General features: G+C 38.4%; 1 protein-coding gene across 22 annotated transcripts in view; it reads left to right on the forward strand.

Moving 5' to 3' along the window:
• The window catches only part of LOC102510351 (sorbin and SH3 domain-containing protein 2), a 185901-nt gene that overhangs the window by 100943 nt on the left and 72725 nt on the right, over positions 1–12233 (forward strand). For 7 of the 22 annotated variants that reach the window (XM_014553908.2, XM_032468723.1, XM_032468722.1 and 4 more), the window contains 4 exons: positions 1212–1304; positions 3547–3573; positions 3804–3928; positions 4876–5517. In XM_014553908.2, the coding sequence (XP_014409394.1) occupies positions 1212–1304; positions 3547–3573; positions 3804–3928; positions 4876–5517 (887 nt within the window). The remainder of the gene's footprint in view (positions 1–1211; positions 1305–3546; positions 3574–3803; positions 3929–4875; positions 5518–12233) is intronic. The other 15 variants (XM_032468735.1, XM_032468743.1, XM_032468732.1 and 12 more) reach the window with 7 other exon arrangements.

Raw genomic sequence — 12233 nt, forward strand, 5'->3', positions numbered from 1 at the left:
CTGCATTATGGAATTGTTACTTTAAGCATACATTTAAGAAGTTGTATTTTGACATGAGAATCATTCTACCACTTTTAAGGTCTGCTGACCCAACTACTTGTGATTTTACCAACAATTAATGCAAATCATGCTTTCAAAAACTCTTAAATTCCTTCATGTCCAATAAACAAAGTGGATACACTCCTTCAGAAATAAAAAAAAATGTGAGACTAGCACATGACAATATATAATGATTATGTTACAATGTTGCTGATGATAGTATTTGTGTTTCTTGTCATAACTTCCAGAAAGAATTAAATTTAAGTTCTTTCGGTTTCAGGGGAATGAGCAAAACTATTTATTGTGCATTCCAAATACAAAGGAATGTGGGAATGGAACTGGAATCTGTTCATAAATAGAACATTAACCTTCCTATTTTAGAAGCCTTGTTACACTAAACTTCTCATATCACATTAAAATATTTGCTGAGTGTTCACATATTTTGCTTTGTGGTATGATTTGCTTAAGTGTAAATAAATAGATCATATTTATATTATGCAAAAGTATAAAAACAAATTAATTTTTTAAAAACATGGTCATTTCAGTACTGTATATATCAATATTCTCTTTCATTTCAATTACACTAATTATTCCCATAACTAACTATAGGAAGACACAGAACTTTCATAATACCATATGTTTCTTTATGAATCTTATCTATCAAATATATTATGCCTGTATCAGCTAACAACTTTTACTTTAAGCAGTCCTTTGAGTTGTCTTCAGGAATCATAACAGCTAGAATACAGTAAAATCTAAATGATGGATACAAAAGTATACCATAGCTGTTAATCCTGAAATACAGGTTATCCATAACTCTAAAAGCTAGTTGCACTGCCTGTAAATGTAATAATTGAATTTAAATGGTATAAACAAAGTTGAGTTCTATACTTGTGTCTTTTTAAAGAAAAGCCATAAAACGCTAAGTATAAAATATGAGTTTTTACCAAATCATTGGCATCTATCTCTAAGACAGATCCCTGGCTTTTTCTTCTGTTTTGTTTTGTTTTAAGTTTGGGGTGGATGTACATTTTGCAGACGTATCCCATGGTTACCAATTCTGACTGTTCATCTTTCTCATAGATGTCTGACACATTGCACCGAAAATGCATGATACTGCATGTGCTTTCTCCTTTGCTGTGGCCTCTGCTTCATCATTTTTTTGCTTCCAGATAGCGGTGGGTGTGCTCGCAAACGTGCCGCCATGTCTGTTACATTAACATCTGTGAAGAGAGTTCAAAGTTCTCCAAACCTATTGGCTGCAGGTATAATATCACTAACTCACAGAATGTCACACTTGAATGGCTTTCTCTGACCTTTCTCTCCTTCCAGAATTATCCTGTTTGGATGACGAAAGTGACCATAAATACCTTTCTAATGCCCCACGAGTTCTTATTTTTCTTGTCTCAAGAATAGCTCCCATCCCTTATGACTGTTTTGCTCTAAAAATAAAAAAGCCAAAGGAAGCTGATATCTTGTAGAAAACATTTAAAAAATCTAATTAAAAACAACAGTCACTGGCCAAAAATGTGTTAAGTAAGTGCAAATGTTAATAACTATGTAAGTTTTTGTATCCCATGAACTAAAGTAACATCATATTTAATTAAGATAATTCATAGGGACTTTTGTTGTTTTTTACCTAAAAACTGTTGGGGGTGGGGGCACAGAGGGTCAGGGAATGGGATTTGTAGGAAATTGAATCTTTATTAAATTGCTTCTTTGCCAAAGGTTGCAAATGTAATGATAGCATATTAGTTTTGGGGAAAAAAAAACCTTAAACCTTCCTTTAATCCAATCAGCAAAGACACTTCCAATATTTATTTTTAAACATCTTTGTCCAATTAAGATTAACCTACACCCACAAGTATATTTATACTCTAGAATGTAATTGGGAGTGTGATATTGTAACATCCACTGAAGTGAATCTCTTTATAAATAAATGTCTGTCATGACTTCAACCCTGGTCTCTCTAGACTCTGAAATATACCCACACCTTTTGGTGACTGGTTGGCTGTTTGACTGGTTTGATTGTTGGTTGATTAGTTGGGGATTCCTTAGTTTTTGGGGGGTTTTTGTTTTTTTAATAATATTTATGGGTTTTGGAACAGAAGTGGAAAAGGGATGAAAAGTGTTTAAGTAACTCTAGTTCTCATTGTGTGTATTTATTGTCTTTTACACACATGCATTTAGTAGTTATTTAAATATTCAGAATGTCCTTGGCTTTAAAGTCACTCGATCCTAAACTACCCAGCTTTGCTGAGGAAAAAACAAGCTTCCATGTGGAGAATCCCACTCCTGCCCACCACCTCCAATCCATAAATGGATTTTAATGTCTAAGTTTAAATGTGAGGCCAGGTGGTTCCATAATATATATTTTTAAAAGTAAACTGCATTGCAGTGTATGTTGTATGATCTCATTTTGGTTTGAAAAAATTTCTCTTTATATTTGTACATGTTTGTTCATGTGTACGTGAGTATGGAAAATGTTAGAAAAACTACAAATGTGTTTACATTGGTCACCTGAGGAAAATGGGAGAAGAGAAATAAGAAAATAAATAAAATAAAGTCCAGGGACATCAGGTAATTGGTATGTCTATACCATGAGTAGCACTGTCATGTCAACCAAGTAAAATTCTAGCCCACGCTACTCAGATGTGGACCACGAAGGCACACGCTAGCGGATGTGGCACTGCCTCAGAAATGCCTCGTGGTTATCATTCATAAAAGTAACCACAGAAAGAAAAATATTAGATTGAATAGAGATTGCCATTTTGGAGAGTCAAATCTAGAATATTAATCATTTTGTATCATTCATCTTAATAGAAAATAATGCTTCAGAATAAAAAAGAATAGAAAAGATTTAATACTTTAATATAAAATAATCTTCAGTAATAAAAGTAGGCAGTGACTCCGGACCATTTTAAATTTTGTTATCACTCCTATTATACCAATAGGATTAAGATTTCTAGAGAATGAGGTCCCCTCAATTTTAGATCTAATTGTTGCATTAAAATTGGATCTGTTTTGTATTAATTAAACATGTAAGGTATGATCCACTTTTCAAAGACGTTTTAATTACCTTTTGAGGAGAGAAATCAGCCTCTTTGCCCACTCAACCTATATGCTAGCCTTCATAAAGAGAACTTATTTGGCATAGAGACTTAAGATTAATAAATATTTATTGCTTTAACTTGATATTTAGAAATTCATATATCCAGCTTAAACAGTAATAAGATAAAACTGACTGGTTGCGGTATTACTGAGGGGAAAAATTGGTGTTTGATAAATGCATTAATTATATAGTATAGCTATTCAATGAATTATATTCTAATTGAAGTAAAAATAACTGCACAAACTTCTTTTAGTATGCTTCACGTACCCAGAGTCTTAGAACTGAGGTCATGTTTGCAAAACAAAAAAAAAGTACATGGTTCTTTGCCAACTGATCTTTACTGGATTGTTTCTTTTCACCCAGAGTATTAATTTCAACATTTCTTTCTCTTTTAGGGCGTGATTCTCAGTCACCAGACTCAGGTACAAAAGAACTATTCTGAATAACCACTACATTTGTTGTGAGTTTTTTAAAAATGTATTCTTAGCTACATGGTTAACCCTACAGTAAACTTAAATTACATACACAGCTACGCATATTTAATTTCTATAAAGTAAACTTCACTTTTGGAAATAAAAATAAATTTTACTTTAAAATTGTTAAAAGTGAATGTAGATATTTTTGTATCCGATTTGTTTTCCCTTAATAAAAGCTTGGAGATGTTACAATGATCGAAATCAAGAGACACTGAATGGAGACGCTACATATTCCTCTCTTGCAGCAAAAGGTTTTAGAAGCGTTCGACCAAATCTACAAGAAAAAAAATCACCAACTCAGGTAATCCTGCACACTGCTGTCTACAGTGTGATTTTTAAGTACAGTTATTAGACCACTGCCCCGCAGCCTCGATTTTAGTAATGTGCATATTTTGGTGTGTTTTACTTTTAATATGTTGTTGCTTTTGTATTTGTATTGCTTGCCAGACTTGTTTTAACAACCTGGAAGACAAGTCTTCGTTTCAAAACAGGTTTTGGTTTTTGTTTCTGATCCAGCTGATAAAGGCAGGACAGTTGCTAACAGAATTTTTAGGATATTTTCTAATTCTTCAAAAATTGTCAGCTGATGATTTGGGTTTCAAAGTTATGAGGTCAGCAATATATTATTTACTCAATAAACATGAGTTATGCAACTGTTTATTATATTAGCAAAGGAACTCCGTGTTGGAGATACTAGTAAAGCTATGTTACAGTCATAAAAAGTGCTATCAAAACGATGTGACTAAATACTGTATGTATATCCCTCAAGGTCTAAAAATATGCCAAGAGAACATATTTTCACTTTTTTTTTTTTTTTTTTTTTTTTGGCAGGGGAAGGTAATTAGGCTTACTTATTTTTAGAGGAGGTACTGGGGATTGAAACCAGGACCTCGTGCATGCTAACCATGCACTCTACCACTTGAGCTATACCCTGCCCACCCCCCCAAATTTTCACTTTTAACCTAATTTCCCAGAATATAGATGGAGACAAACTTTATAATATATTCTTTATAAAACAATTTTCCCTCAGAGGGCAACCATCAATAATAAATTAAAACGTATTCTAAACAAAATTTAAAAGATCATTCAATCTGGCCAACAAAACGTACAGCATAATAAGAAAGTATGATGTTGTTTTACTTTCTTTAAAGGTAGAGTTAACACTGGTTTCTTTAATGACTGACTTTGACTTTCTCTCTGTTTCTCCCTCAACATTATTTCTTTCTCCGGATGCTTTTGGTAATGCAGGCACCCCTTCCACCACCCAGAAAAGAGAGCTTTTGTAGCTCCTTGATAACCAATCACACAAAGGGTGACATTTTAGACCAATTAGTAACTAACACACCAATCCCCTCCTGTGCAGAGTACTTTACTAATAAAGCACCTCTTCAGGGAACTATGCATTCTAATGACGACCCCAGCCAGACAATTGTATATTCTGAAGAATCTAACACAACTGTGTCATATACGCAGAAAATCACTAATCCGCTACCACCAGCTTCCAGCACAGGGCCCTCACCAAAAGCTGACATGAGTACCCCATTTCTCCAAGAGGACTACATGCAAGACTCTCAGACTCGGAGAATTTCTACATTGAAACTAATCCATAACCAGGATCCGGGAAGCAGCACCCCCTTTAATCCTCCACACTTTTCCAAATCTGTTGAAGTACCACCATTTCTCAAACGGCCTTGCTCACCACCCTCTAAACCAGTGCCTGAGATACACACAGCATCTCTTTCCATTCAGATAGCTCCCCTTTCGGGCCACGATCCTGAAAGCCACAAACAGCCACCTGAGCTTTCTCCAGAGACTGCAAAGATACCTCTTCCGCCAGAGAGACAAAAACCTGCAGCTGGTGCGGCCTCTCAGTCCTCAGACTGCCAAGTGGTACCTTACACATTCCAGTCTCTTCTTACAGGCATTCTGTAGCGACCCTAACTCCTTTGGTTTGGGCTCATATAACCCAGTGCTTTGTTAGCTTCCCATCAGAAAGGGAAAGGAGAAAGAAACCATCTTCGTATTCAAAACCCTACTAAATTCATCAATAAATTTCTAGGTATCTTTTAGTTTTAAAAATCTACAGATCTTTTATCCAGAAATAATGTTTCAAAAGTTTCTTCCTTCTAGGTATTTATTAGAAATCACTGATGATTGGTTCTCACTTAAGATTGAAAAGCACTTTAAAGCTATGAAGAAATATTTTTCATGTCAGACCTTTGAGTGCCTAGATTTTACTTTACTTACATGTGTAAAATCTCTTAAAATAATTCTCCATTATAATTCACTTTGGCAAGAAACATTTATCTTAACTTAAGCAGAGCTTATTTTTTTTGTGGCTCAATATTCATTTTCATTGAAATTTGATCAAGCCTACCCTTTAAAATGTATCATTTCAGAAAATATGTAAATTAATTTTTAGTATTCAGACTCTCAAGAAGGATCTTTTTTTCTCTAGATGTAAAATTCTCCCATAGCGTCATTCTGCTGACATTTGTTAATCTAGTTAAAAGAGAAAACTGTCCCTCTTCTTGGCTTTTCCACAAAATGTTACAATGTTAAGAGCACAAGCTTTAAGGATAAAGTACAGATTTCAATCCAAGCTCTATCATCGGCTCTGTGATGAGGCGACCATCCTAACTTCTCTGTGAGTGTGAACAAAGAAATGAGAATATTAATTAACCCCTAATTCATAGGTTGTGTTAAGACCAAGGACATAGCAGAGGTCAAGCACTTAGGACAGAGCAAGCCCTGCATAGACGGTAGCCATCTGTAAAGATAAAATACTAGCGACTGCAGCAGGAATGGGAATCTTGACAACACTAGTACCTGAGTAAATAATCTGTGTAATACTATTTCATGTAGCTGTGCTATCATAGATCATCCAAGACATATTGTTGAAGAGATGTATTTTTTAACTACGTAGAAAACCTTCAACAGACGTCTGCCTGACACCAACATCCTCTCCCTTTCCCCAGCGCCCACCAAGCAGAAGTGTCAAGCTCAGATGAATAAAAAGACAAGTGGGTGTTTTCATACTTCTGCTAAAACTTCTCCTTCATCAGCTAATCATAATATGCAAAATCCATTCATTAGAGCAAATTCTTTGAATTAAGTTAGTATCTTCTGAGAGCCCTTATGAAATAATACAATAATAATAATAGCAGCTAACAAATACTAAGAGTTTACTGTATGCAAATGCTGTTCCAACTTACTCATATTTATCACTAACTCCCATGAGCCCATGCGGTGGGGGGAAAAGTCAGGCTGACACACTACAGACAGGGCTGCGCTAGTGTCAGAGAGCTGACTTACGTGTGTCTCAGGGCACATGCCTGGAAGCAGGTGTAGGGGACGTCATAGCAAACGCCACCACGCTAACAACTCAGCACACTCATCTGACGTGTTCTGGTTCTTCTCAATCATTTTATTATGCTTGGCAACTGTCTTCCCTATGGTTTTGTCACTATCCAGGCTGACTAGAGATGGCTGGTTTCATTATACAGTCCCCAGAGAATCAGCATGATCCCCAAGTTAAGATCTGAGACGCTGTCACTTTTATTCATTCAACAAATATTTATATGTGTCAAGTCTGTTCTAGTCACAGAGCTGGATTTGAAACCATTGATTTGATTGATGATTAAAGTCTTGTCGGGGGTGGAGGGAACAAATATTAGCAAACACTTAAATAAGTAGATCACATATGTCAGAAGGAGGTTATGTAAATAAGCAGCCCTGAGCAGGGATGTGGGAGGGCAGAGTCCATGTTAAACAGGATAGTCAGGGTCCTCACTGAGTAAACGGAACAGCTTTGAAGGCAGAAGAACATTCCCGGCAGACAGCGCATCTAGTGGAAAGGCTCTGAGGCTGAAGCACGCCCGGGCTGCTTATGGACCAGCAAGGAAGCCGGTGGGAAGGACGGGAATTAAGTGAGGCACAGAGTAATAGGAGGCCAAGGCAGAGGTGACAGAGGCCAGATGACAGAAGTTCCTAAAACCCACTGCAAGGATTTCAACTTTTACTCTCAGTAAAAACGGGAGTCACTAGGGGATTTTTGAGGCTACCGTTATTCTTATTTGACTTACAGTCTAACAGAATCATTCTGGCAGCTCAGTTGAGAACAAACTATAGCGGGGCAAGAAGGAGAGTAGGCAAGCCACTGAGGTGGCCATGGCAACACTTTCAGTGAGGAATGGTGGTGGCTCTGAGCAAGGGGGAAGCAGTGGAGGTGGTGAGAAATCGAATTCTGAATGTATTTTGAAAATAGAGTAAATAGAACTTCCTGACAGATTGCATGTAGGAGGCGAGGGAAAGAGTCAAGACTGACTCGAAAGTTTTGAGTCTTTGCCACGGGGAAGGATGGAATTTGCCATCCTTTGTCCATCGAGACTGGAAAACTGCGGGTCAGAGCAGGTTTGGGGAAAGATCAGGGGTTCTATTTGGGACATGGTGAGTTTGACGTGTCTATTAGACACCACACAGAGAGGTCCAGGATGCAGCTGGAGTTCAGGTGAAAGGTCCAGGTTGGAGATAAAAGCCATTGGCTTACAGATGGGTTTTGTAGCCATGAGGGTGAATGAGATGACCAGGGCTTGAGTACAGAGGAAAGAGGAGGCCCAGCGACTGAGCCCACGTACATCCCAACAGAAAGAGGAGTGCACTAAAGAAGTGTCCACTAAGGGAGGAGAAAATCCAGAAAATGTGGCATCCTAAAAGCCAAGTGAGAAAAGGATGAGGAGAAAAGATGGTTAACTGCACAAATGCCTCTGACAGGACAAATGTAAGATGACACTTGCTAACTTGTCACTGACTTAGAAGCGGGGAGGGGACTTTTTTTGGAGTGAGCTTAGGAGAGACTGAGAGGAAGACGATCTGTAAGGGATTATTAATTTAAGACCTTTCACCTACTTATTCCCCCGCTGACCCTCAGCTCCTTCATCTATAACATGGGGATAATCACAGCATTCGTCTCACACCATGGCTGTGAGGTTTGAATAAGGTACCGCGTCTGAGGAGCTGGGCGTCGTGCCTGCTACAGAATAATCTCTCGACATAGAGTAACTGTTGCTATTTTTAAATAATACCCTTTTTCAAACTATGCATCTGATTGGGGAAAGGAAATGTATTCTTTCCAACAATACAGTTTTTGAATGGGTGGATAAAAGTTTATTTCATCTGACCGGCAGTTTGCTCCAAGCTGACAGCGTGTAGTTTTTATCACACATTGTCAAAAGGCGGCATAAAACTGTTGCAGTTTTGACTTTTTCTTTCCATTGTGGTAAGACTACTTAACATGAGCTCTACCCACTTAACACGTTTAGAGTGTACAATAGAGAATCGTTAGCCGTAGGCATGAGGTTGTACAACAGAGCTCTAGAACGCGAGCCCTTAGTCATCTTGCGTAACTCAAACTACACCTACTGAGACGCCCCACATCCCCGTCTCCCCGCCAGAGGCCACCGCCATTCTACTCTCTGATGTGAGTCTGATTATTTTAGGTCCCTCACAGAAGTGGAATCATGCAGGATTTCTCCTTCTGTGACTGGCGTATTTCACTCAGAATAATGCCCTCAAGGTTCAGCCCTATTGTCTCATGACAGGATTTCCTTCCTTTTTAAGGCTGAATAATCTTCCGTGGTACGTATACACCACATTTTCTTTATCCACTCATCCACTGATCGGTGTCTAGACATATTCCCACATCTCGCCCATTGGGATATACGTTATTTTAAAGTCTCATTTTCCACGTAACATTTCACAGTGGTGACCTTTTGTTTTAAATACTGACATTCCACATTCTTGCAAAAAAAGTCTCAGCAAATGCCAGGATCTGTCAGCTACACACCATGAGTCAGCCAAATATATGCTCTATTATAATGAATTATCCTCCCAGGAAATTAGCAGTTTCAAGAAGCAAAAACGCTCTACCCTGAGACGTTAAAAGGAAACTTTAGTGTTCTAGAAGTCCCATTTACATATTTTTGCTATTTTTATTAAAGTCTGACCATTAGTGTAAGAAGAAAACTGTAGCCTACCATTAGGAATTTTAATTCTCCCTGTATTTGATAATTTAACATATTTTTAATAAACTGCATATGTTTTAATTCACCTCTTACAAATTTACATTTAGAGGGAACACGAAATGAGGTGTGTCATTCTTCCGTCACTATGCGAACAGATATCCTGTTGCTAAAAATGTCACATTGTTCTCAACGTCAGATAAGTGAAGGTCTAAGCCAGAAGCTCTGAAAGACAGCAAAATCTACACCCTAGACATTTGCTCTGACATTTGTTAGTGCTGTGCCCTTTGCTTCAGGAGGATAAACTTGGCCCTTCTAGTATGAAATAATGTCATCGCTCATTTGCCAAAGCCTCACTCTCACAGCTGCTGCTGCACGTAGGCTGGGGACTCAGAGGGGACTTTGTCTCAGCGTCATGTAAAGAGGGAAATATCCCAACCCTTCTGCTCCATGGGATCAAGATGTGGAAGTTAAGCAAGGCTGAATAATGAATAAATGTCAGCCGTGTGGGATCTAGAAAAGGTGTAAAATGCAGAGTGTGCTTTCTGGACCAATCCCATCAACGCCAGCCCCAGTCACTCCTAATGGACCAACAGCTCATGACTTCTTTTTTGTGGGTTTATTACACTATTTATTGATCAAGTCTATGGCAATTTCTCCATCTGACCAGTGTGTGTCTGCCTAGTGTTCCTATGCCTTCCAAGCATTTTAATTCTCCTTAAATGGCTGTCACTTACTGAGAGCCATCACAACGCACAAAACTCAGTACTAGCACTTCACACACATTTTCTCACTTAATTTTCAGAGGTTTTAGGAGATAGGAGATTTTCCAAATGCCTGTATTTTTACACGCAAAGAAACTGATGCCAAGGAAGGGTATACAACTTGCGATTTTCCCTAAGATTACATTAAAATAGTGTTTATGTCTATTACTGAGTTTTTGTCACTCTGTTAAATATGGCACCCAAGAGAAGGGCCTTGCTCACCTCACCTTCGGCCTGGCCCTGCCAGACTCTCCTCCCTTTCTCTGTCCCCCAGCTCCAAGCCCACATCCAACTCCTCTCTTTCCACCTCCAGCTTCTACATCTACTGAGTCAACAAACAGATGGCTTAGGGCTTATGACTATAGATATGCTTTGTTTGGTTGCCACTGAGTTTATTTTTAATTTCGCTGCCTTTAGGGGAAACGTGCCCTTTCCCTTCTACCAGCTTTTACCATTTCCTCTCATCTAAGGCCTAGCCTGATTTGCACATTCTGGATACATTCCTGGCCCAGGGTCAGCACTTGAGTTTGCAATGCCCACATCTAACCCAATCCAACTTCTTCGACTGCTGGAGCACACCTTTCCTGAGTCCCCTCGCTCCCAAATCCCTCAAGGAATCCAACTTAGATTCAGTGATCTCTTTCGCCACAGGTTCTCCTTAACACTTTGGGTTGAATTCATTTGGGCCAAGAGGATCAATGCTATTTTGAATAACTAGGCATTCTCTCTTAGAACATTAAGTATGTTGAGGTATAAGCATGGTCCCTTTCCTTTGTAGAGACCAGACATCAGCAAGCTGGTGTCTCTGGCTCCTCGCTCCCTTACAGCTCAACAGTTGGAGAAAGTAGAAAGGAACTTACACTTACAAAAATTTGGTGACCTTTGACTTATATTCAAACATCTTAACCTTACATGGTCGTGAAAAGACAGACATGAAACAACCATGATGATTTTCTGCAGTCATCTATCTGCCACCAATTTGGCAGGAGGAAAAATAACTCCTGTTATTTTAAATTAGTTTTTCCTACTTCAAAGTGGTCCAGATTGAGAAAATTCTTCCTTTCTTCCCACTTTTCATCCTAATCATCTCACATTCTCTTCAGGGAAACATGTATATTGTGATTCTCTCTTCTCCTGTGTCTAAGAGGGTATTTCATTCATGTAGACATCAGGGTCATGGTAGAGGGGCCCCAACTAGTCTAAGAGGGGATTCACATCTTAATCCCAAGATATTTCAGAGCTTTTGTGTGGCTGACCAACAGACTGTTGAACTTCTGAGTTTTATCGACGGATATTTAAGAGTGGTACGACCCAACAGGAGGCATTTAATCTGTTCCCTACACACTCATACACGTGAGCACTGTGAGTGTATCAGCAGGTGGTGAGAAAAATTCAGAAAGTGAAACAGCTCTGCTTTCTGTAGACACTCTCTTTAGAAGGACAAATGAATAAAGACCATTCCTAGACACAATGCTATACAAACAAACCGATCCTGTTGCCCATCAGAATGGCGGTTTCAGAATATGCTTTGGCTTTTGACATGTTTCGAGTCCAAAGGACATGGGCAAGCCAGTCCCGTAAGGGTTACAGTCATTACATTTTTCTTTCCATGTTAAAGGAATAAAAACCTTCCTTGAAGCAGATAATTCAAAATCTTTGGAATGACTTATATTATTTAAGAAAATTTTCACTTAGCATAAGCAAAACTAAAGAGATTCATGTTATGTGAAAACCTCTTCAGTGAAACTGCACTGTTAGGAGACATGCCATTGACACTGCTTCGAAGACTGCTCTGTACTGAATTCCATTCAGAACCGTAGCA

Source organism: Camelus ferus, chromosome 26 (genome assembly GCF_009834535.1).
Source record: "Camelus ferus isolate YT-003-E chromosome 26, BCGSAC_Cfer_1.0, whole genome shotgun sequence".
Classification (NCBI taxonomy): Eukaryota; Metazoa; Chordata; class Mammalia; order Artiodactyla; family Camelidae; genus Camelus; species Camelus ferus.